Source organism: Gnatocerus cornutus, chromosome 6, assembly GCF_029298725.1.
Source record: "Gnatocerus cornutus isolate USDA-ARS CGAHR chromosome 6, icGnaCorn1.1, whole genome shotgun sequence".
Taxonomy (NCBI): domain Eukaryota; kingdom Metazoa; phylum Arthropoda; class Insecta; order Coleoptera; family Tenebrionidae; genus Gnatocerus; species Gnatocerus cornutus.
This window is the reverse complement of record NC_142238.1, coordinates 17,068,362-17,094,741: the sequence shown is the minus strand read 5'-3', so window position 1 is coordinate 17,094,741 and position 26,380 is coordinate 17,068,362. Positions and strand designations below refer to the sequence as shown.

The 26,380-nt window shown below is 39.6% G+C and overlaps 2 protein-coding genes across 5 annotated transcripts; both read right to left on the bottom strand.

Moving 5' to 3' along the window:
- Positions 1-885: 885 nt before the first annotated feature.
- gro (TLE family member transcriptional corepressor groucho) lies at positions 886-24,808 on the bottom strand. Of its 4 annotated transcripts, none has more exons than XM_088038373.1 (14): positions 24,601-24,808; positions 11,495-11,592; positions 10,615-10,678; positions 5,717-5,761; positions 5,503-5,640; positions 5,149-5,181; positions 4,739-4,993; positions 4,588-4,686; positions 2,700-2,753; positions 2,490-2,654; positions 2,126-2,394; positions 1,831-2,080; positions 1,159-1,782; positions 886-1,107 (listed from the first exon to the last, which is right to left on the bottom strand). In XM_088038373.1, the coding sequence occupies exons 1-14, from the start codon at positions 24,634-24,636 to the stop codon at positions 1,000-1,002; spliced, it is 2,238 nt and encodes a 745-aa protein (XP_087894499.1). In that variant the 5' UTR covers positions 24,637-24,808; the 3' UTR covers positions 886-999. The 4 variants fall into 4 exon arrangements, with proteins under 4 accessions (XP_087894499.1, XP_087894500.1, XP_087894501.1 ...); XM_088038374.1 differs by lacking the exon at positions 24,601-24,808 and adding an exon at positions 11,833-11,964; XM_088038375.1 differs by lacking the exon at positions 5,149-5,181.
- Positions 24,809-25,462: 654 nt separating this feature from the next.
- Positions 25,463-26,254, bottom strand: LOC148173463 (putative glutathione-specific gamma-glutamylcyclotransferase 2). The gene is made up of 3 exons (XM_088038480.1): positions 26,029-26,254; positions 25,940-25,978; positions 25,463-25,895 (listed from the first exon to the last, which is right to left on the bottom strand). The coding sequence occupies exons 1-3, from the start codon at positions 26,161-26,163 to the stop codon at positions 25,500-25,502; spliced, it is 570 nt and encodes a 189-aa protein (XP_087894606.1). The 5' UTR covers positions 26,164-26,254; the 3' UTR covers positions 25,463-25,499.
- Between the last annotated feature and the right edge of the window lie 126 nt (positions 26,255-26,380).

Here is a 26,380-nt window from a genome sequence, read left to right as displayed (position 1 = left end):
ATTTATATATCGATCGAAAGAGCAGCCCGAGAACTGATCAAATCTTAGGTCGATAGGGCAGGTGGTATACGAGGGGCGATCAAAAAACGAAAAATTGAAAATTTTTCATCGATTTTTTTGGCAAAAAAATTGACCATCGAATCTTTAACTTTTGAGAACATTTTCTAAAGTAGAAAAAGCCAAGAAAAACGATGGCGCAAACCGTTTTTCAAAATCATTTTTAGTTTCGGAGATATCGAGCTTTGAAAAATTTCCAACTAAAAATCCAATATCCGAAACTTTGATCGCTCATAACTCAGTTATTTCTAGACCGATCTTAACGAATCTTACGTTTTTAGATTTCTCGTAAAATTCTGCGTAAAATGACACCAACAAACTCCTATTTGCTAAAAAAAATAAGCGAGATATCGATCGTGTCGGAAGTAGAGTGAAGATGAGAATCAAAGAAAAAGAAACGAGTTGTATCAAACGTGTTATTTGTAATATAATTATTTTATTTAATTACGAAAAATATGCTACGTAATCTTTGTTTCTTAACAACATCAAGAAAGTAATGAAATGTCAATTATTGTAAGTAATTGAATCACTTGTGCCGTTTTAGACATCTAATTCACACACATAATAACAACATTTGAGTAAACAAATAACAAATATTGTACATTAGTCAGAAATAAAATAAAATATAAATAATTATCACTGCATTGTTGCCTGTTTACTCAATATTACTTAATGATACAGCGGTACCAACACCATTCGATTACGGTTGGTTCAGGTTGCAATGTCCCCAATGTCAAATTCTGGGGAGACAGTGATGCCAACCAAACAAAAAAAAAACTGTCAAAGTGGACACGGCAACTGAAACCGACTGTAATAAATGAGCGAGGCAACAGGTATTTTTCTTTATTAAAATAATGTCATGTTCTCAAGTCAGTATTAAAATTTCTTCTCGATCGATGTGTAGGTACGTTTTAGTGGCCCCGGGAAACACTTTCACACAGTTTAATAGATCACTTCGTACACTGTGGCTTTCTTGTCTCCAGACCCCGTCACAATGTACTTATCGTCCGTTGAAATGTCGCAGCTCAACACACTCGAAGACTCTTTGGACTGAAACGAACGAAACTGTGAGAACGTAGTGAGATTAAGAGTTGGAATTACCTGGAATATACTGGCACCATAGGGCGTCCTCCACGCATTAAGTAAATTGTCCTTCCCCGTCGAAACAAACCACTTGCCGCACGTCGCAAACCTCAAACTAAGCACACAGCTCTCGTGGAGATGCAACTGGTATTTGTCCGGCTTGAGCGCGTGCAGCACCTCCACGTGCGAGTTCTCCATGCCCACGGCAAGCCACTCCCCCGTCGGGCAGTAGCCCAACGAGAAAATCTGCGAGCTAAAGTCGTGCTGCTGCAGCTGCTTCCCCTCTCGCAAGTCCCAACTACGCACTGTATTATCTAACCCGCCTGTCCACAGTTTGGTGCCGTCGGAGGAAATGTCTATGCACGACGCGCCGTCGGTGTGTCCCTGAAACTGCCGCACCAGCGTCTGGTTGTGGAGGTCCCACACGGCGATGTTGCCGTCGGAACAACAACTAAAGCACACTTTCGAGTCGGGGCTGATGGCGAGGGCGTAGCACGCGGGCGCGCTGGAGGTCAATTCGGCTTTGATTCGAGGCGTGGGGCTGGCGAGGTCCCAGATGGAGAGGTTGCTGGCTTCCCCGCCGACGATGAGCGTGCGGCCGTCGGGGAGAAGCTTCACCGAGCGGATGTAGTTGTCGCGTTGCTGCAGAAAAACACATTAGCACCTGGGGGAGACCTAGGGAAGCCGTACCAGGCAGTCGAGCTGCGACACCGGCGTCTTGGAGCCCGGCTGGCTGATGTCCCACACCTTCACGCAGCCTTTGCCTCCAGTATACACGTATTTGGTCGGATTGGAGATCGTCACCGCGCAAACAACCTCTCCATGGTTGAGAGTATTAATCTGGCGCGCATGTCTGGGTATCCCCGGACCGATTAAGGCGTCGGTGGGAAACGGAACTGGTTGGAGTTGCCCCTCGCCATTCATATGGAACGAATACGCTCTGCAAACACTCTTAAGGAGGAGTCGCCACCAGGTTACCACTTACGGTTTTCCACCAGGGATCGAACTCAAACCGTTGGTGGCGAGTCCGGGGGTTCTGGCATGCGGGTGGTTGTCGTAGCCCATCAGAGGAGGTCGTCCATAAGGCGAAGGAGCGACGTTATTGTACGGACTGAGATGTTCACTGCCTCGGGCTGTCGCTAGAGAGTAAGGGGGATACTGGCCGTGGCCCACTTTGGGGCCACTCGCTCCGGGAGTGGATCCTAAGTTCGGCGTGGTGGAGCGGGCTTTTGAGCCAGGCGTCAGGGGTTTTTCCTGCAAATTTAACAGTAAACACGCGAGGTAACAAGGGGACGCAACGACGCTTCGAACCCGGGAAATTTCACCGATCAAATCGCGAATAATCTTACATCTTTACTTTTCAGTGATGGTGTGCTTCGAGAGGAGGAGGAACCGCTTCTGCTGGGAGGCCGTTCGACTTTTATTTTATCGCCGTTTGTACTACCATTTTCCCTTATTTCTCCGGAGTTACTAAGAGGAGCGTGATCGCCATTGGTGTGAGGCGACGTCGCCTCCTGAAACCAAGACTTAGAAGAGCTTCTTCGGGGTGGAGTACTCACCTCGTTGGCGACGTCCACTACCAGGTCCTGATCGCTTTTCTCGCCGTCGCTTTCCTGGAAACAAAGCGAAATTATTTATACATCGAAAATGATACAATGAAATATTTACTTCACAAATAATAATCTACGAAATTATTAATTACTGGGTATAGAATTTATTTATGAAATACATTTCATTAATACACAAACGGTTCCATTAAACATATTAGCGATCGATTTTTATATGGTTCGGTGTAATTTATTTAATATGGGACGACATTTGAAGCCCGATATTTCATAGCGAGTGTCATAAATTATTGATTCAAACATAAATGTGATATTGCAGTAATGAGAACAAACTACGGGGAAATTATGAAATGAAATCGATGGCAAACTAGGCCTTTTATTACTGCGATTACGAAACTTTTCCGGGAAATATCAACGGAAACGTCTAAAATATGCTAAAATTTCGATTTTTGGGCAATAGATGGCACCACAAGCAACTGTCAAGTTTTCAATTTGACGGATCTGACAGTTCTTTGTTGACTTTTTAGGTTAGAACCTAGGGATTATTGAAATTTTCAGGCAACACTGGACAGTTAGCGAGAGTGAGACCTAAATGGACAACTGACGTTTCTAATGTCAAAGTTGCAAATTTGATTTGCATTTGTGCGAGAAAAACAAAAGAAATTGATCAGTTCCACAGTCAGTTTGGGTTGCAAATGTCCACCCAAGGTCACAAATTTTAAAACTTTTATCGTGGATATGTCAATTTTTGTTTAATAGATGGCTCCACAAGGAACTGTCAAGTTTTTTCTAGAAATTTGCACGAATGTGACAGTTCTTGTTTGCCATTCCGCGGGAGAACTGCCGAACGACCAATCATAGAGCCACATTTTAAATTTCGCGCCTACAAAAATTTATTGAAAGACAAATGAGGTTTGAAAAATCTGCGAAATGATTTGACCTATGAAATTCGTGGGTCTAGGGATTTTTTCGATTAGAATCTATGACAGTTGGCGAGACTGGCAATTAAACGGGCAATTGACTTTCAATTTGTGCAAAAAATTTAAAGAAATTGACAATTTTCAGTTAGTTTGGGTTGCAAATGTCGAAATTTCCATCGTGCAATTCGTCCCTGTTGCAAATGTCGCTATGTACGTTCGACAAACGTCAAATTCTAGTGAAAAATGCTGCCAACCTCGCACCTCAAAATTTCCAAAAGTTAATTCAGCAAAACTCCAAATTAAAAAAAAACGCGGATTTTACAATCGCAGTAATGGAGGATTATCTTCGCGGAACTGCAAACCGGGCGAAGTGAGGGGGATAAATAATTGCGTCCGGAACGACTGGGATTGATGATGGCGGAGAGGGATGGTCGAAGTGACATAAAGGAGATATTACACACAAAAGCGCCATCAAATTTTATTCAGATTGTGATTTATGGGTAAACACTGACACCGCACTCTTTGTCTCGACGAAAAAAAAAATCAAGACGTCTGTCAATAGCGTCACTTGTCAAGCGTCAAAATTCCGAAACCGCCTTGATAAAACAGAAAAATGAGTGGATTTCGAACCAAGAAATTAGATCCAGCGAGCAAATACAGTCTCGGTATTAAAAGCTCTTATATAATTCCGCCGAAGCAATTTCATAGAACGTAATGCCGGCGCTGAAACCGCCCTCCGCTCCCCCAACCGAGCACCTCAGGCGAGAATCGTCATTTATTTATAACCCCTAAGCTTTATCCGTATCAGTTGGTGATCCAGCACAAAACATGGCCGACACTTTGTCATCGACACAGGGTTTGACAAACCGCGCGCCCTTCAGCCACCCAACTCCGAAACTCGCTTAATAAATTAGACGCGAAGCGACAAAAAGCGGCGTAATTTTTGAGAGAAAAATACGTACATGACCCAATTTGTCTTCTTTCCGTCTTTTGACGTCCTGTTCCACGTCTGGGGGCGATCTCGATCGGTATTTGTCTCGCTCGCCGGGAGAAACGGAGTTCTGAAAACAAAGAAGTTTTTAGGGCTCCACGCTTTATTCCGCTGCCTCTTACCAGTCTTTCTTCGGCGTTCGCTGATCCAGGTTTGATGTCCGGTTCCCTGGAGTGGAGATCCGCGGACTTAAGAAGAGGGTGCGTTCCTGAGGACACTGAAGCGTGCGGGTTTGTTGGAGGGACGCCGGCACCCAACCCCGCGCCGAATCCCAGCAGACCAGCTGCTGGGCCCATTCCTGGGAGGCCCGGATGGGGGCCCATGGGCAAGCCGGGACCGTGAGCACCATGAGGCAGTTGTTGGGCGTGGATCTGTTGCTGAGAAAACGATACAGTCATCACCAGATTCGCGGAATTGGGCAGAGTTATTAGTCGGAGTTTTGGATGGCCGGCTACATGCCATGCAAAATTCAAAGTACTCCCATTGGGTTTAAACTGAACCACCTAAGAGGTACGCTAAGAGAACTACTTACAAGCAACTGTTGAAGACCTTGTTGTTGTTGTTGCTGGAAACAACAACGGACACAATTAAAACAATATAAACCAACACCAATATACGTCAATAACCCAAAAATAAACAAACAGAAAATTTAGAAGGCACAAGATATTGGAGATGGAGGTACTACTTATATTGTTTTAAAATGCTTCAATCATCACAGAACTGGCGTAAAAGGAGGCAAGCACCACTACACTGTGACGAGATTGAAAGACCGAGCTAACAAATCCTTAAATATCATGCAAGTTGCAAAAACTACGAGGCTAATAAAACATATAAGTAGTCTCATCGTAAAGGAAACTTAATAAATAAGTTTGCTCAGAAAACACACCCCAATGATGGCGTTCAGCTCCGTCATCGTCACTTGTTTCGCCCGTTCGACGGCCGAGGCGACTTGCTGTTGATGCTCTTGGTTGAGGAACGGCAGCACTTGGGCTATTATTGCGTTTAAGCGTTTTGCGATTTCAGTCTGAAAACAAGCGAATTATTGATGCTAAAACCACCGGAGCACCATCCAAATTGAAGGATATAAAAGCGGTTTTTACCTGTTTGTGCATTTCTACGTTAAGGCCATAGGACATTTCGTAATACTGAAACAAGAAATACAGTTAAAAGAGACGTTTATTAGCGATTCACGTTCGGTGGAAGTAACTAATAGATACTTTTGTGTCGCTACGTTGAATTTTTGAAATAACTAGGAATTAAACATTGGCATCATTGTCTATCAAATAAATTTGTCATTCAAATTTGACAATACGAGATGGAATCAACTATTACAAGACAAGCAGTTTCTAAAGGAAGAAAACAGGATCGGATTCGGAAGGAACAAAGTCAGAAATTTATGGTTAAAATCAATTTTGCAAAGCGCACTAAACAACTGGAAGAACTTTGTTTCACACTGCGAAAAATTAATTAGGCAAGACTGGACAGCACTCATGGGAGACGCAGCTGTAGACAACATTCCACCAATAATTGTAACACTAACAAAGTCAGATTCAGAAGATGAAATCGATGAACTAGTTGAATCTGATTCGGAGCTCTTCTTTTTCGTTTGGAAAATAAATATTTACCTTTAATGACAAACCAAAAACTGTCATTTGGATGACATCTGTTTTACAAGACATTACACTAGAAAAATTATAACCTTAGTTACACAGCTCAAAAATAAAAGTTACTAAATTTAGTTACTTCTACCCACGACCTGCTGTATATCTACGACCTGTGCAAAATCTCATTTCCCCGTATCAAGAATGTTTCCAAGAAAACGCATTTTTTTGCCGAGGAGGGCGCTGCTGCTCGAGCGCTTTTGACATTGTTGACAAATTGCATTTTGGGGTTAGTAAGATTTTTGACTTTTTAAAGCTACAAAAAACACAAACGTAGAACAAAGTAACGATCGTAAACAAAGCACACAACGAAAACTTGAAAAAGCAACAAACAACGTGTAATAATTTCAATATTCAAACTTAAAATTTGAAATGTCAAAAACAATGTTGGTAATAAACCCAATATGGTAAAATGTTTCCAAAAGTGCCCGAGCAGCAGCGCTTTCCAAAGCATATGCGGAGAAACAGTGGAACTACACGAATGCACAGGTCGTAGATATGCAGCAGGTCGTGCTTCTACCGAACGTGAATCTTTAATAGACTAGTTGGTTTTATTTTGCTGGTTGGCAGCACTCCAGAAAATTAGAAAGTTACTTGATTTTTCCGTAAAATCCTGAAATTTTTGACGTTTTTGAAGTTCAAGAATTGACGTAGAAATGGTGCTACTTTTAAAAATCAAATTTCGCGAGAAATTTAGAAAATAACTTGAATTTTCCCTAAAATCTTAAAACTTTTGACAAATTTGAAGTATTTGACACGAGATGGCGCCACTTTCGAAAGTCAAATTTGTGTCCGGTTTTGCCTTTAAAAATAATAAAAGGGAACTAATTATGAAAAGTTACAACACAATCTTCGATTGTTCGATTGGATTTCGGTGCTGCCAACCTATTTCCCAGCTGATAAAATTTCCCGAAACAAGTAAGCGACTTTTCAAATTCATACTAAAAGTCAAAAAAATACTATCCGGTCACTGAATATACGTGACGAGCAACGTCAAATCTGTCATAAATTTCCAGGTTAGAGTTTTTTTTAGTTCAAAAGGCATTTTACCTGTTCAAAATTTCGCAATTGTCTGTTTTCTTTTCCATTTCGTCGCTGTGAACTTGCAACGATGATATTTATAATGACGTTTAAGTGCGCTAGCCATTTGTTTCAAAATTTGACAGTGTAGCCAACTCTCTTTCAAAATGTTAGGGAAATTTACGGTTTACTAAACTTCTGTCATTTTTGTTTAGTAAAAAAATATTTTGTGGGCCTGGGGCCTCCATAATTTTTTTTGACACATGTGTAACATTTTCGGCAACAAAATCATCGTCTGACGTGACGTTTACACTAGTTGGTTTTATTTTGTTGGTTGGCAGCACTGCATAAATGTCGATTGTGCCAGTTTTGTAAAATTTGTATTTGACACGAGATGACGCTACTTTTAAAAGTGAAATTTAGCGAAAAATTTTAAAAATCACTTGATTTTTCCATTAAATCTTGGAACTTTAGACAAGATTGAAATATTTGACACAAGATGGCCACGGTTCCTCGTCTTCTCACTTCCACTCGGAGGTCAAAAAGCATTTTCCGGCCTTGTGATGAAAATTACTATTGTGGTCGGATTTTTTTGTTAGTTGGCGTCACTGTATAAATGACAAGTGTCAATGCGTGATTACCAACCTATTTCGCACCTGATAAAACTTCCCTAAATAAGCGAACGACGTTTCAGTCCCAAAAAACTCACTTTTTGTGTCCGTTTTAATTCGAGTTTCCCAAGTAATATTGTTTTCATGTAATAACCTTATTTAAAGGGATAGTAAATCGTGTCACGTTCCGTTCCCCCAACGTTCACCGTACTTAACCGAGTTTCGCCCCTCTCTGCGGAATTATAACTCGACACAAATCTTATCAGATCCTCGCTTATCTTCTCTAGGTTCGTCCATTATACTTTCTCCTCGTTCTTTATTTCTTCATTTGATGATACCGAAAACTCACACGATGGAAATTCTCCCGCCCTCCTCAACCCTATTTATTTTTCATTTCGTTGATGCGTCGTGATCAGGCGGTTTTAAACGAAATTTCGGGACGTTGCGTGACGGCTTTATTAGGTGTTGATTCGAAACTCGCAGCGAAGGCGCGTCGATAAAAATTCGGGGATTTTTGCTCGTCGAACTTTTAATTTATTGCGAGCAAAACGCCAGTGGTGCTGCGGTCGCGTCTATTTTAAAACAGTCAACACGAAATAAAAGTGTGCACTTTGAAATCCGCATTGACAATCTTCTCTCTGTGTGTTCTCGATTTTGTCCGTGTAATTTGATGGCGAGCCAGCAAACAAATACACGAGACATGTTTGATTTCATGTCAGAGTTTTTAGGCTGAAAGGATATTGGAAAAGCGCCGAAAACTCGCCTTTTACATGACCCTATTTACAAAGGGGCAATTTTAGACATGTCAGTTGTCATTCATAGATGGCGCCACAAGCAAATGTCAAGTTTTTTAATAAAAACGTAGTTGAAAACTTAGAAAGTTGATTTTTGCGTAAAATCCCGAAATTTTTCAACTTCAAGATTTGACACAAAATGGCGCCACTTTTAAATGTCAAATTGTGTATTGTGATTTTTCCTTAAAATTTTTGAATTTTTGACATCACGACATAGTCGACATTGTAACTTATTACCTCTCAATCTGCACTGAAAATAACCAAAACAAGCTGAAGCTCCTAAAATTTGGTGACAATCTGTCAAATGTGACAGTTCTTGTTTGACATTTGGCAGGAATTGCAGGATTTTAAACAATCAACATTGTAAAACTCGCCAATCACAGAGCGGCATTTCAAATTTGGCGCCTACAAAAATTTTATTTCATTTCGATTTTTGGTAAATCAGAGTGTTCTTGGCGATCTGCATAAATCGATTCTCTATGGGAGTGTACTTTGAAGTTTGACATTAGAAACGTCAACTGCCCTAGTTACCACTTTCGCCAACTGCAACGTGTAGGGTGTTTTGTTTTCGCCAACCTTGGTAACTTTTTGGCATAAAAGTGTGAAGCATCCTTTATGTATGTCATTTTTGACAATGTTAATTGAAATTTGCACGTCGATGATGTCCACAAAGATTTGGCCGCGACTGTACTAATTAATTTTGAATAAAAACAGTTTTTCCTTTGATACTGGTGCCAGATAGAAATGACTGTGAAGAAAATGTATTTCAGCTGGCACTTGCTCGATCATTAAAAGACACTCGACTTGTTTCTAGTATAATTCAATTTTCTCTGCTAGTTCCGATTGTTAGTCAAGACTTAACGAACAGCGAGTGTTTACATAACCCCAAAAAACTTGTCAAAAAAAATTCGGTAGGCACTGTTTTTGACGAATCATTTTGAACCATGCTGTACATTTTTAAATTGCTTAAAATTAGTTTCAAACGCAATCAGTCCTCTAATTACTGGCAACCATTGATAACATTACTGCCAATAATATTACTTCCAGCCATCGATTGCGGTTGTAAGTGCGTGTGCAGGTCGCATTACAATGCAACCTCAGCCCGCTTGTTGTTGTCCATTGAGACCTGCAGTTCTATGAACTCAACACTTGCAGAATCTTTCTCTAGAGGTGTCCGCAAAGTAGCCAACATCCGCATTGTTCTACATATTGCATCTATAGTAAGTTATTTGGGTGGTGGGGCGCAGCATCCCGAGCCGGAACCTCTAAGGTTGACATCCGGACCGCGCCTGCCAGAGCAGCCACCATAAACAGCTATTTCACTTGTATCAGACGTGACAAGCACCTTGTCGAGCTCGGTAATCGATACACCAACCCCTAGACACCCCGCGCCCTTTCGGATGCGATTCCAACCGTGTTCGTCCGCCGGAAAAATTGTAGCTGGTTGGAAGGATTTAGGTTCTCTCTGTTCGCGCAACTCGGATAAATAGCCTAGGAGAGTTACGGCTTTCATGGGCTTGCGGCGATTTCAACAAAGAGGCGCTGGAGATGATGCCCAGTCTTACCACGTGCAAGAGTTGCAAGATTTCGCTAGAATTAGTTAAGCATGGAGCGTTTTTTGCATTTTCCGCTTTTGTGGAAACGAGGTTTCACAACCATTGTTGTCAGTTATTACACGCTAAGTGAAGACAACACAGTTCTTTTTGCCGTAAAATTATGTAATTATGTAATGTACAATTAACAGTAATTAAGGCAAGAACAATAACGCGGGCGTTATGACAGAGAATGTGGGAGAGGTGAAAAATGTGTGGATCAATAAACTGGAGAAAAAGCGCGAATTTCTGTATCGGTGAGTGATCTTTGTCATGCATCGATTCAGTTTTGGTCATTTAATAAGAGGAGAAAAACTCACCATAACGTAGTGCCGTTGCATTTCAGTCTTTTCACCGGCTAGCTTTTCACACTCTAGTTTTAACCTGGAAAAAAGAGAATTTTATTAGAAATTGAAACAACACACCGGAATTTGTAAATGGGCACTATGTTTTTTTACATAGCCGCTTTTTGCGACTTTCGGAAAATCTAAGAACGTTTTCTTAGATAAAAAATCGTGAGAAAAACGATGGCGAAAACCGTTTCTTTCCATCTGGCGTAGTTTCCGAGATATCGAGAAAAATTGTTTTCAAACCTTAAAACTTTTCATCGATTGAGTCGCAAAATCGACCATCGAATTTTCGACTTTTTAAAACATATTCTAAAGTAACAATGGTGAAAAGCATTTCTCAAAATCTTCGTAGTTTCGGAGATATCGAGCTTTGAAAATTTTACGACTCAAAATCCAATATCCGAAACTTTGATCGCACATAACTTAGTCATTTTTTGACCGATTTTAACAAATCTGGCATTTTTGGAATCTACGTGAAATTCAGCGCAAAATAACTTGAATTCACTCCAAAAATAACAGAGAAATCGACCAAAGAAAGTCACATTTGCCCGACTTTTTCGATTTGCAGCGCTGTTGACAACTGCGGCAATGAGGTCAAAACAGTTTGAAAACTACTAAAATTTCGGTTCAAATTGGACACAATTAAACTGAGCTAGAATAAAACTCCTCCCGTCAGGATAAATACTCTTCGGGGATAAAAAACGGGAGTGGACCAGGATTGGGAACAAATTACAGACATGTAGTTCTGGAGCGACGGATAAACTGAGCGCGATATTAAATTTGATGGGGGTGAATAGAAGCCAGGGCGGTTGCACTCGTTGCAAATCAGTAGAAAAATGGAAAAACTTACGTGTGATACTGCGCCTGCAGGAAATTAAACTCTTCTTTTATTCGCTCCAGCGTGTCGGCGATAGTGAATTTCAGTTGTCCACCTTGAGGTGGCGGGCCCTGTAAAAAAACACACCAAATTTGAGGTTACAGATAATGAATCTTGCGGGATTAACTCGCTTCGCCTGCTCCCGCGACTACACTCTACGATTCAAATAAAATTCACGCCGTAAAAGAGCATGTTCTTCACACCCGTCTCAACAATCCCGCCCACATCCCCCGCTGGTACCTAAATCGATGTGAATAGACGATAAATCCCCTGTTTGTTTTTTTTTTCTAGAAAAAATCAGTAATACCAACCGTTTTAAACATGTTATTAATCCCATAAATTGGCCTGTTAATAAAGGATGCACACACTGTATATTTGATTTTCTCGCAAGTAACGACGTAGATTCCGCGTCAGTTGACCGTCAGCTGTCAGCGGAGACACAGACTAAACTAACACAAACGCGGCAGTCGTTGGGATTGGTTGTAGAGGGGGATGGCACCCCTAACAAAACCACCACATAATCTGGCTATATCGTTCCGAGATTTTCACTGCATTATTCCGCTACTGAGGAGGGAACTCATTACACAGATTTGTTAAGAGGTTCATTGAATCGGCCGAGGCAAACGTTATTAAAGCGCCGCCACCAATCATCGAGCGGTGTTTACACGATACTATTTTTATTTTGACAATTAAAATGACGCGGCGCCCAATAAAAAGTTGCAAAAGTTCGAGGTAAGAAAACCGTTCTGAGAAAATGGGCCGCAGGTTCGCAGCAGGTGGACAAGACAGGTACAAATTTCACCCAAGGTCACAAATTTTGACATTTTTGTAGTGTGATTCGGTCTTGTTGCAAATTTTCACCTCACTTCAAGAACAGGCACTAATTAATCACGTAAAACTGATGCACGGGAATTTTCTTGTCAAAATTGTCAAATGTCAAATTCTGGGGTACAATAATGCCAACCTTAAATAAACAAATTACCGTCAAAGCGAACACTTGTAATGAAAATTTTAATAATGACGTGAATAGCGCTAGTCATTTGAAAATTCGAAAATTGGGACAGTGCAGCCAACACTCTTTGAAAATGTTAGGGGAATTTACCATTTACCAATCTTCTGTCATTCTTACGTCACTTATGTTTAGTGAACGGATAATAGATAATAATCGCCTGATTTTCTGTCGAAGTTAAAAGATGCCGCTTTATGATTGAAACGTTGGTTACATAACCTTAAAATACTTTTCAAAAACTGTTAAGCACTGGATCACTAAAGGGTTAAAACTGATTCAACTTCCGCCAAGTTTTTCTGTTTGTTGCTTCAATTGTTTCTATGGCGATTTTGACGTTTGACAAGTGACACTACTGACAGAAGTCCAAAGTGACAGAACTAAAGTCCTTTTTTTAAACCACCAACACCGCAGTCTTCGCCTACTTTACAACCGCCAAAGTCGTGAACCTTCGAACTTTCGCGCGGGAAATTTGAAATTTTACATTTTCTAGTTCGAACATCGAATTTTGAAAGTACGGTCAGATTAAGAATTCTCGCAAGCACAATCTGCCATTAACCAAATTTAATTAGAAGGTTCGGGAGCGCGGTAAAAAAATAAAATTCACTTTTAAAATTATGTACTCAGAATTAGGCGACGCAGCCTGTGTTTATGACGGCATAAAAACCCACCAATTCAAAAGTCAAATTGCGAAATAATTAACTTCATTATGTTGGCGTGCAACAGTTCTAATAGAAATTGCATGCAAATGTTTCGCCTTTTTATTTCACTCATTTCGTTGATAATGACGGGCGGTCTTACGCAACGGTGCCGTAATGAAATCATCAGAAGATTCCCTTTAGAATTCGAACAATGAGCATGATATTCCATCTCTTAATGACTTATTTGGGTTAACTAGATTGAACTTTTAAAGAGCGTGCATGTCACTTGCCACTTGGCCTTTGTTGGGACTCCTGTGGGCGAACAAAGCAAAAATTGAAATATTGTGTGACTTTTTTAACCGACTTCGTTTCCTAACACTGTTATAAAACAATATCTTGAAACATTTTCATTCCTCTTTTAGTCCCCTACTAATTGAGGAACTGGATGGTTTCGGGCGCGATAAAGAATGCCAGTCACGAACAAAATGAATTATGGATTTCGGTGTGGGAAAACTATACATTTTCTTATTCGATGTAATTATTTTGTTACATCGAATTATATAATTGGACTGTAATCACACATTTTAATGAGTTGTTACGTGTTTCGAAGAATCCAAGCAAACACTGGCGTTTAAACAGTTAAAAAAAACAAGTTCGACGTGTTAGATTTGCACATATTTGACAGTTTTTTTTATTGCCGGCGTTTACATCGAAACTTTACTGACAATAACTTTCGCGTCGTTGTTGGTTTTATGACACCATTGTGAAGCTAGGTAATTAAGAGCGGTATATCGCTAATAATTTGACGTCTAGGGCGGTTACCTTCCAAGTTCGGGGGCTATTCTCTTCGGCGGTAATGAACTCGAGGGATTATTAATAAACTGCGTTTTAGGCATAGAAAAACTCGTCCAACAATAAAAGACAGGTTCTATTAATTGCGATTAGACTTTAAACCCGTTTTGTTTATCTCAGGGTAATAAAACCTCGAATTTCCTCCCAGCAACGTCTTGTTTTCTTTAGTACGAACATTTGAAACTCACCCCAAGCAAGGGTTACGTTATGAACTCAACTATTTTTGCGGGTAAATTGATTTTTATTAGTTGCTTCTTATTTACTTATCTCGTTCTCTTCAAACACGAGTTTATGCAACTGAATTGGGGACGAGCCGGGAGGTCTGGAGTCCTGTTTACACAACTTGCGCAATAAAAGTGGAAACAGAACAAACAGTAAAATCGTTTAGTGAGGGAGTTAAGTTGCAGCTCGAAAACCTCCACGTTAATTACTCGCTTCGAATAAATTTTTGCGTCTTTGGATTTGGACCTAATTAAATTTCATGTTGCGGAAAGGGTGGTCGGACTCGTGCCCCCATCTGCATCTGTCAATTGAGGGTTGCACTGAGGGATGTTCGGCAGCTGGGGCGCTAATCACCAGGATACACAAATACATTCATACTCTTAACGTTTGGCCGGGGGTTGTTAGGTGAACGTGGGGTGGCGAATAACTCAAGTTTTGACGACTTTTTTAGAATCGAAATTCGTCAATTTAAGTTTGCGTAAACGGAGCACATTAAAACAGATCCATTTCACTTACACCCCAATGAATTAGAATGAAGAATTCAGGAACCCTCATCTAGATAAAATCGGACTTTAATTGGGATTTTGAGTCTAATTGTTCCTCTCTGTGCTCAGTTTTTGTCTGCGAAGTTTCAGATAATTGAATTTTTTCGTAAACTATATTCGTTTTTTTTTTTTGCAAAAAATCACTCAGTCTTTGTTATTAATGCCGAAGAATGTTAACTGGTGGTGTTAAAATGATGAACTGGCGCGGTTAGACTTGCTAATGAAGCCTACAAAGCCGCCAACTTTCTGAAATGGAAACAGTATACAAATTAAGGGAGTCCTGAGGGGGATTCCCGTTCTCTAGGTGCAAAGAAATGATAGCGGAGAATCCACAAAACTTTTTTGGTTTTCAAATTTAAATTCTTATTATGGGATTAGTACAAATAATGAACTAAAAAATGTAAAATTTCAAATTTCCCGCGCGGAATTTCGAAGGTTCAATCCCTGCGAAGTAAAGATCTGTCACTTTGTGTCAAAATTAAGCTTTTTACTGCAAATACGCAGCAGTTTTATGACTCCACGCACAAGTAAATTGGAAAAGTGGGATTAGTTTAGCCAAGTTCTCCAATTTTCAGTACCACCAACTTCGAAATTTCGAATTTCCTAACCGTAAATTACAAAGAATTTTTTTAAAGTGGAGCTCATTGCTATCTCTGCACTTTTCTATGTAAATTTTCAAAAATTCTTGGGTGTAAATCAGGCTTTAATTTCAAAATTTGGCAAAATTGAACAGGAAAATTAACTACGCATGCCACAATTGCATCAAGGCCGTTCGCGTTTGCTGCCAACTGTTACGGATAAAAACCACTAGGGGCTGCTGCCAACTTAACTTTTTAATGAGTAGACTGACAGTAATTAATGCAGGCCTTTAAACTAAAGTGAAAATTTGCAACTAGACCAAATTACACCACAACAATTTTGAAGTTTGTGACATTGGGAGAGATTTTCACCGTAATTTTTGTGTTTTTCCGTGAAAAGCAGAGCCGGATTAGGTCACAAAATTAAAATGTAATCAAATTTTTTGTAAATACGTCGGTTCTTGGAGTTGAAAGTTGCACAAATTTAATTAGAACGACTGAATGTCTGTAGGTAAAGTTAAATCGTGTTGACTTGTCTGCTACTTATCAAAAACACCTCTTTTTGCGTCTAATTAGTGGATTCTCGGGGAGTCCCGCCACACGTGCCCCGTCCCTATACATATTCAAATCGCCCTTTTGATAAGGGCCCGATTCCTAACGTATCTAAATGCAAATTACCAAAAAATGCCAAAATCAAATTCCGCTCGTGTAATCGTAGCGTCGCGAAATTCCATATATATCCGGCGGTATCCACGTACGTGAGCGAATAGACGTGTATGGGGTAAAAAAGTGTCAGTTTTTATTGATTCGTATGTCGTGCGCGAAGAGCTGCGACCCGCTCACCCCTCATGGACACTCTTTGACGCTGTTTATCCTGTATCTGTACAATAATTGGTTGCGCAGAGCTCTTCAAGCTCATTCACCGCGTTTACACAATGCTCTCTGTTTGCTCTGTCTTGCTCACGGGAGTCGGGGAGACAACCCCAACTTCATTAAAAAGAATTTTACCTGTTCTTCCTCTTATTAAATATTCAGGCGGGCCGAACAAAACAACACTTCCATATTTGCATGCATACGCCGAATTGGATATAAATCTCAATGCGCTAGATTTTTATATATGAGAGCAAAGAGATGCAAATCAACATTTTTCCAACCTGCAGTCCATGACGTCAATAACGTTTTAAATTGGATTTCAGATTTATCTTCTCCATACACAATATGCATGCGGGTATTGTTAAATATGAGGGACCTGATATGTCTAGCTCAAAAATATAAATAAGATAGATGTGTTGTTCCATTTTTCAGTTATCATCGGATTTCGCCAAAATGCGCACTACAAACTTCACATCTCGATGCAAATTCGTCGTTTAAACATCACTATTAACACATCTTTTGCTCTTTAAAATCGCTCTAATTACGCTAATAAAACACCCAAAGCCTTTAGTGCTTTCCCCGTATAACTTGAGATATATAGGCAGTCCCTCGACATATTGTGAACTTCACGAAGCCATAAAATAATACAAGCGGTCATATCAGAATTGATGTTTTCTTCTTTATGAGTTACAACATTCATGAATAAATGTATTATGCAGTAAAACATAAACGCAATAATACGAAATTTTACGACGAATTGAATTCCAACACCGAAACAAGTAGGCGCGCCCCTTAATAAAAATGATCAATTAACAGCTTCTACATGTTAAAACGAGAGGATAACAAATGAATGGTCTCCTATTGATCCGAAGAGCAAACAAAAGACAAACCAAGAAATGTAAATGAACAACTTGGAATGATTGAGGGGAATTTCTAACCTTCTGTTTAATATCCATCGATTCTCGTTTCAAATCGGAATAACTTTGACTAATTGCTAGGGTTTTTCGTGTTTCCAAGTTGGGAAGTCGTTGAAGAAAGGGCGCATATATGCTATTATCTAAATGTAATAATCGCTGGATTTATGTAAGCGTATGAAAATTAATTCTCCACTTGAGGAGATTGCGCATTCATCTCGCATTCAAGAGGACATGACGTCACTAACGGAACACATCGATCGCAAATTAGATATCTGATGACAAGTGAGAATGATAGTCTACCAACACAGAGGATAATAAATTGGGAAATTGTTCCGCGGGCTAATAATTTCATTTTGGAAATGGGGCGAGGAACACTTGGGTCTTAATAGCACTTTAAACAAGAAACTCGAGATCTATTAATCCACGATAAAATTGTATGAGAAAAAGTTGGGGAAATAACATGAGATTTTGAATTTTATTTTTTTTTCGCGTTCCCGAACCTTCAAATTGAATTCGGTTAATAGCGGATTGTGCTCCCGAAAATTCCTAATCTGACTGTATTTTTATAATTCGATGTTATTACGGCGTTAGTAAAAATAGAACTAGAAAATGTAAAATTTTAAATTTCCCGCGCAAAATTCCGAAGGTTGCGTCACTGCGAAGTAAAGATCTGTCACTTTGTGTCAAAACTAACTTTGATACTACAAATACGCAGCAATTTTAATTGAAAAAGTAAGGTTAATTTAGAGAACGTGACAGTTCTCCAATTTTAAGTACCACCAACTTCAAAATTTCGAATTACCTAACCGTAAATTACTGAAAGTGCAGCTCATTGCCATCAGTCCCCTCACCTGTGCAAATTTTTGAGAATTCTTGGGTGTAAAATCAGGCTTCTAATTCTTAAGAGAGAAAATTGGGGAAATTAAACAAAACGATTAACTTCTACGCATGTCACAGTCGCGTCAAGACCAAACGCATTGCTGCCAACTGTCACGAATAAAAATCACTAGGGGCTGCTGCTAATTTAACTTTTTAATGAATAGACTGACAGTAATAACCTCTAGAACGCATTTTAAATGAAATGACCTTCAGCCCTTCGCGAAATATCGTTAATTTCCGATGGCAAAGTCGCAAAGAGTTGATTTTCTGGTGTTAAAATGAAATAGGTTAAGTTTCTGATTGACATAACAGCCTTGCAAACTGTGTGGAGTCTTTTCGGCATTAACCTTTGATTTGCAACCTAACAGGCTGTCAAAGAGACGTTTTTGACAGAAAAACTGCGTAATTTTCAGAAATGTCACGAATTTGACGTTTGGTTTGTCCCCAGACAATCTCCCTAGACGACATTGCCGGTTGCAAAGTAGGCGAGAAGCGCGGTGTCGGTGCTTTAAAAAAGGGACTTTAGTTCTGTCACTTTGGACTTTTGTCAATAATGTCACTTGTCAAACGTCAAAATCGCCAGAGAAACAACAAACAGAAAAAAACGGAAGTTGAGTCAGTTTTATCCCTTCAGCGATCCAGTGCCTACTTAATAATTTTTCGATAAGTATTTTGAGGTTATGTAATCAACATTCCGGAATTTGTAGGAAAAATCGTAGGCGACTATTACACATAAATGACATAAGAATGACCAACCAGCTTCGAAATTTCGCGCGGGAAATTTGAAATTCCCATTATTACCCGAAAAAATCGCCTTGCGAGGAATAACAGGAACTAGCGGCGCTTTTTCCACTGAAAATGATGCAAACAATTTTACGACATCGTTAAAACCGCTGATTTAAATACAGAGGTACCCATAGCGTCCACGTCCTCCTCCAGCGAAATTACAGAGACCGAAGCAACTAAGAAAAACCCAATTATCTAGCCATCTGTCGTGTACGATATGCAACAATTACCCGCTACGTGCCGCTTCCAAACGCACTTTTTCCCGATGAAGCCCCTCATAATTAACGCGAATCCGCAGTTGAACCCCGCCACTTAATCCAAGAGGAATGAACCGTGTCGTGTTGAATTCCGTAAGACAAAGACCGAAAGAGTTTAATGGACAAAAGCGCGGCATCTCGACAAAAATAAACGGATGGAAAGAAAATGATATACGCTCAAGACCGAACGAACGTCTGAATGTCTGTGCTAATGCAATACTTGGTGATTAATTATGATTAATCTTCCTTGCAATTTACCGTCGCCATTTACACCGTAACACGAACATAATGAAGCACTGATACGTCATCATTATGGAGCGATATAATTTGTAGAGGACTATTCTGGTACAAACAGAGCCAATTATAATACGCGCCTTTAAAACGTAATGGCGCGATAATTCGGCGGTTCCGGTGGAGTTCCAACGTTTGTGGAAATGCTAATTTCTTTCTTGCCTGGGCTTCTATTTATACCCGCAAACGTTGTCAACACGTTCTACTAATTAACTATTGGTAGCACTGCCTTTTTTGACAACTAATTTTTTTCTCTCGCGAATTAACGACAACGAACTAACAAACTCGTGCTTTGATTTATCACTGTAATAAACACTGCCGAATATACAGTGCGGACCAGATAAAAGACATAGAGCATGTGGTCGCGACTGGGAGGCTTCCGTGCCGCCGCGAAATGCCGTGCAATCCCGCGTGTAATTATGGAGGTATTATAGCGAAACACGGCATCGACATCAATGCGTTTGTTTGACGAAGTAAATGGTTTTAATGAAATTTCTGAGGGCGAAAAAACTTTGTAGGTGATTTGGGTACAGTCGTACGGGAGGTTTGAGACCGGATATGGAATCTGCGTAAAATAAGCGACCTCAGAACTTTAGTTTTAGTCATAATTTTTTCCCAAAAACTCAAACTTTTCGAAAATCTAAAAACGATTTCTTAGTTAAAAAAAACGAGAAAAACGCGCACATTAAAAATTCCAAAACTGAAAATACACTTTCCCAAACTTTGAACAGCCACAACTCAATTATTTCTTATCGTACTTTAAAAATTCGTCCAGATTTAGAATCCGCGCAAAATTCTGCGTAAAATGAGCCCCAACACCACAAATTTCCTCCACGTTTGACACGTGACCAAACCATTTCAATGCGAGCGCCACAAAAGAATTCCATTCCAAAGGTAACTAGATGAAAATGATTTTGAAACACGGCGTAGAAAGCACATTAAAAGTCTCATTTTCATAAACCGCATTATTCGTAGAACTGTAAATTATGACAAGAATGTTTTTGCAATGACAGCATTTGTGCAATCAGCGAGTTATATTTCTTTGCGTCCGAGAAAACTGAAATTTTCAGACTCCACATGTGAGAATAATTATGCAAGAGCAAATTAGTGAATTGTTATGTAGTAAAACTCTCTTTTGTTATTTTTTATTCTTTGTTAAGTTGATCGTTTTTTAGTCTTCCTCTGTTCCTTTTCTTATCACACGGAAGAGAGGCAGAGAAAGTGGTCATAATTAGCCTCATGTGTCTTGTACTGTTTTTCGTTTTATTCCACGCTCCATTTCCTGCCGCATCGAAAGAGTATGCAGATTACAACACCGCACAATCCGATTAATCTTTCATTTCGAATGTTCTCCGTGCGAAGGTTATCGTTTATAATAAATGACTGAGTGGCATGTACACAAGTAATTAACGAATCGATAAGGTAAAACTAAACATAAATTCCAATCGGCTAAAACATGTCCTAAATTATTCCAATCATAATCGAATTAACGCAAGCACAAGTTCAAACAATCGTTTATAAATTTAATACTGTTTTGCCGGACAATTATTAATTATCACAAACATTTTAAACACATCGCACAATTAAAACGGCGTTTATTGACGTATGAAGCGGCACACAAAAGACCCGCCGAACAAGCACAAAGGGGAGGTGAAGAAACGACGAATTCCTGGGGAGTTGACGACTAGGTGGAACACATTACGGAAGGGAGTTGGGCGAAATGAGTTGCAGTCGTGTTCTCCCACACCCACCGTCTAATAACATCCGGCAATCTCTGCAAGATCACTGATAGACGCTCACTTTATACACTTCTCTGCTCTTATAACAAATAAATCAACAAATAAACAAATAAACAAAAAACTCGCGGCTCGTTGTCATGTGGTAGCAAGCCAACTGGACGCTTGTGTTAATTGCGTCGTCGATTCATAAGGTTGTGAAAAATTCCGAAACTCCTTTCGCCAGCCACTGAGGCGGAAATTTCGGATAACAATGGTGCGGAAGGGTGGAAGCAAGATGGGGAGAAAATCTCTCATTAAGTGGCTAGAGACGTGTTGATTCAAGCAAAGAAGACAATTTAATTTAAATTTTAAAACACGACACTTCTATCAACAGACTTGATTTCGATACAATTTGACGTTTTCCAATATTTGTACTGAGGAGGCGTTGGGAACTTTCAACTCTTTTTTTGAAAGTAGTGACACTTGTTGGAAATTTGACAGCTAACCTAACGATGAGATCTTACGAGTGACAATTTGAGATTTTAAGATAAGTAATATGTGATTTTTATCCTCAAATTTTTACTAATTGATTTTAAGAGCGGATTCTAATCTAAAAAAGCGCGAGAAAAACGTATCTTTCTATCTGTTTTAGTTTCGGAATTTTAGGGGTTTATACATGGAAGAACTAAAAATTCGCTATCCGCAACTTTGGACGCCTTTAAAGATTTCGCTCAGTTTTGGATTCTGCGTAAAATGAGCACAAATAACTCAAGTTATTAAAAAATAAGCGAGAAATCGACCGAATTACATGTACAAAAATTGTTTGGTGTAAATCTGGCTATGGAAAATTTGTGATATTTGATGACGTTTTGCAGTGGCATTTTTGAGTTCATTCGCACCTGATTTACTTCTAATTCGAATTTTGAATCCAACACGTCAAAATAATTTAAAATTCATGAAAGACAGTTCGTCCAACTGCATAGGAGTAAATCCCTAGAAAATTGTATCTTTTTAACATGATTTTGGCAGCACTGTCTGTCAACCCGTCACACTGCTGCCACCACGACAAGCAAGACCTCATAGACGTGGCGTTGGAAATAGCCGAAAAGCTTGTTTTTCCAGTTTTACAAAGACACAGAGACCACTCGAAATAGAATTTTTAATAGTGTAGCCAACTAGATTTAATTTTGGATCGGAAGTAAAATCGAGCGTAAACACGTGCCATCGACGGTTATAACGAATTGATAGCTCTATAAACCATTAAAACCAACGAAGATTTAACAAGAGACAGAGCCAAACGACAAATGTCAAAGTACTGTCAATTTTTTTCACTTCTGTCAATAGTGTCATCTGTCAAACGTCAAAAGACCAAATTAAGCTACAAATTTTGAGTATTTTAAGGTTATGTAACCAACGTTACAGTACGGAAAATCATAGACGACTAGATGCAAATCTTTTTGAAACGCGGTGTACAAACTCACAGGTAATCAGATCTACGTGGATCAATAGATAATACCGTTTTATATCGTAGATGTACAGAAATACGACTACACAGGACGTAATTTATTTTCTATTCTGATCGAAATTTATATGGTTAACACATCCAGAACGTTATTCCAAGTCTTGCATACGAAGAATAAAAATGACGATGTAGGAGATGTGCAACAAATTTGCAGATGTTGCAAAAGCGGTTATTTCGAGCAGGCTGTAATTACTTTCATTAAAAATTTAGAACAACTGATTCGACAACACAATGTAGGTCGCCAATTACCACAAATTATTCTTATTTTTTTAATTCGCTACGCGCGCCATCTGTTGATAAAAAACCGAAACTGCACCAACATAACCTCACTTCAGATTCCAAAGCCGCTCCGTCAATTTCTGCAAACTGTGCTCACTCAGCTCATGACGGAAAGCACTTTAATTTAGTTAATAACACGTTTTCCAAGCAATGATCCATTACGTAATACAAAATTTAATCGTTCGGATTTTAAAAAGCATTTCCCGTAATCAAAAATTGAACGTTGCGTGTTTCCAGCTAATATCAATTACCTAAAAAAGAGGCGATTGCAATTTCCAATTATTTACGGAGCGGTAATTAGAAAAAGTTGTAAACTTCCAGTGGTAAACAGAAGAAGCGCGCAGATGTTACCACCGACAGCGTTTTATCCCTTGATATGCATAAATATATACTTTAATAAAGCTGCTTTTGTGTTTCCAATGTTGCAATATTCCAGACTATAATATGTACGACATCGGGGAAGTCCCTAATAAAACGAACACAATTTTTGTCATGCTCGGGATTTCAACTTTTAATGAAAATTTATTCAAAATGCTCAACGCAGAGGCGTACCTGAGTGCGGTTGTTTTACTCATTATCTAGCAGGCAAATAGCAATGACAGTTCACGATAACTATTCAAATGTTGAGGAAAGATAGCAAATATGACTGCACATAATTATGCATTTTTAAACAAACACTTATCTGCAAAATTGGACGCAATAATAATAAGGAAGCGATGACGTAACAAGGAACGCCACTGGGGTCTAAATATCAACAAATCAAGATCTCTAGATATGCGCTTAATTACAACTTATCAAGTTGGCCGGACCGTGAGAATTAAACCTCAAATATTGACAACTGTCACTTTGCGACACATAACCTAAAACGAAAAGATCTGGTTAAATGATCTTTGCCACTTTCGGCAGGTGTCAATTTATTCATTTGTTATAATCACAGCCAGCTCAAACTTTCACTATTAAAAATGACAACGAGAATCAAATGTCAAAGAGTAAAGCCCCATTCACACTGAAACCCTTAATTTCGAACTCTTGAGATGTTTAAGTAACGCTATTTGTAACCTCTTATTATAAATAGACACTTGAAGTGGTTAAACACACTTGACCTTGGAAATTCGCTACCTTTTGTTGTATTTTTGTTTAAAAAGTGAAATCGAATCGTGTCGATCTTTCGATAAATTACATTAACATAATAATACGTAATTACTTTCAAGGTTAATTAATTAAAATGGTGCATTTCTTCAAAAACTGGCGTGACCTTGGAAAGATATACAGTGTGGTCAACCGGAAAAAAATGAAGTGCAAACACGTGAAATGGTATTGGTATCCACTTCAAAATGAGGAATATAATAAACCGGGTAAATATTAACAAAAATTTGTTTACAGTGATTAGTGTTGCGATATCGATTGCGGCTTCACGCGACTGTCTTTGTGTTAATTGACGATTCTTGTAAATAGTGGGCTCTGAAGATAAAAGAAATGTTAATTTAGCGAACAATAATGTGAAAAATTCCGGCATGGACTAATTAAAACGTCGTTTGTTGGTCACGTGACCCGCAGCGGTCCCCAAACTTTTTCGGGATTTGGCGTAAAACCGACTAGTGAAACAAAAATGGAGGTAATTGCCACTTAACGACATTAGACGAGAGAGGGCACGCTTTCGGTTAGCGACTTAACACGGCCGGGGGCGGCGGGGGTAACCAAACAAGCACTCACCGCGGCAGATGGGTGCCTTGCAGGGGTTGGGTACATGTTGCTGGTCACCTTTATCACCTACTCATCACTATCACTGTTCACAGCCAACTTGTGCACAAATTTCGAGAAAATCTAAACGCGCACAATCCATTGTTTCACGCAAGAAGCGGCTACGATCAACACACACAACTTTCCGGACTCATCTGCCGCGACTGTTGAGCGGCGGGAGAGACTGACCCACGTGGTTGTTTGCGGCATACGTCATCGAGCGGCCGGCCAATGATAGCGAGGGCACGCCCCGAAAACAAGCGACAGGCGATCGTCAAGTCCACGTGGACTGCGATGTTGCCTGGTTAAATAAAAATTCTCACAAACACAATCTCGCTCATCTTTCCGTGTACACTTTCCTTCCCATCGGTGATGATAATGGAATTGTAAGATTCGCAATCAAGCGGCGGGGTTCATATTTTAGTTTTTTTTTAAACTAAGTCGAGGCGGCTGGGGATAAATAATCCGAATTATTGATCGAAGAGCCCGTTCTTATTATTTATTAACGACCAAATATGTGCTCTGTGATTACCATCCAAGTAACCCTAGAATTTAAAAAAGGGTGGCAACCTTGTCTGCCATTTTGACACTTTGAGGTTAGAAATTTGACGCTTCTGTCAAACTTTACGCCATTTTTTTTTAGTCATGACAATTCCATAAAACAAAAGAAATTAGTTTGTGCACTGTTCCATCAAGCGTGCTATGAAAATGAACTTGTAGTACAGGCAACCCACAATGCCAGGCCCCTGCTTCCTCTGCAGTAAAAAACGGTTTTTAACGAGTTGCCAACATAATTTTTTCTCCTTACGGAAGGAATAGAAATAAAAACAAAATATAAGAAAATAATTCGTTTAATTGTAGTCACTTAGACGTCAATTTAAGGTTCTAGAAAACGACTCAGCACTGCTAAGTTTGAGAAGATTTTGGACCTTTTTCTCAATAGAAAACAAATGCTCGTCGTAAACTTCCGGTGCGATGTCCCTCATAGCCTTAGCCAAGTTGATGACATATTCCACATTAGTCCCACTAGGCCCCACAGACTTCACAATTTGATTGGCGATAAGATCAATATCCGCAGGTCCAGCGTACTGAGGATTATCATAATCAGCAACATAAATCGTAATCTCAAACGCCTCCTTCTCTTTATCCTTCGGATAAAACTTGACAGGCGTCCTCACATAGCCCCCTTTCTCTCTATAATCTAAATGGTTGATCACAGCCTCCTTGTTCTCCTCGCTGATCCCGTACGCAATTCCGTAGACTTTATCCTGAAATTTGACTGTCATTTGGTTTTACAGGTTGGCCAACTTACTGTAACATCTCCTGGTATCAGTGTTACCACTCGACCTGGCTGTTGAGTTATGTTTTATGGCTGTCAGTAAGGAATTACTTCATGTTTACCTTGCCGGGGATCCCGCGATGGTCTACACTGTGTTGGTAAAATCGCCTTTTGAAGCCTTGGATATAACCTACAATTTTCTCCACGTGTGGAAAGTCGACTTTCCACATTAACGAACCGTACCCGAACACCCACATTGCGAAAAATTGAACAAGGAATTTTAACGTCAAAGTCAGCTGATGAGAGTGCAGTTTTTGGTGCAGTGGTAGTCAAACAACGAGTGCTTGTTTTCTTGCAATTCATCAAAGATTGCGCACTTTTGGCCACTTTGGGGGACTCATTTCAGTTGATAGAGACGTGGAGGGCCCTCAGTGACATCACACTTATTAAAAGGGAGTGGAATTAGGGCCGGAC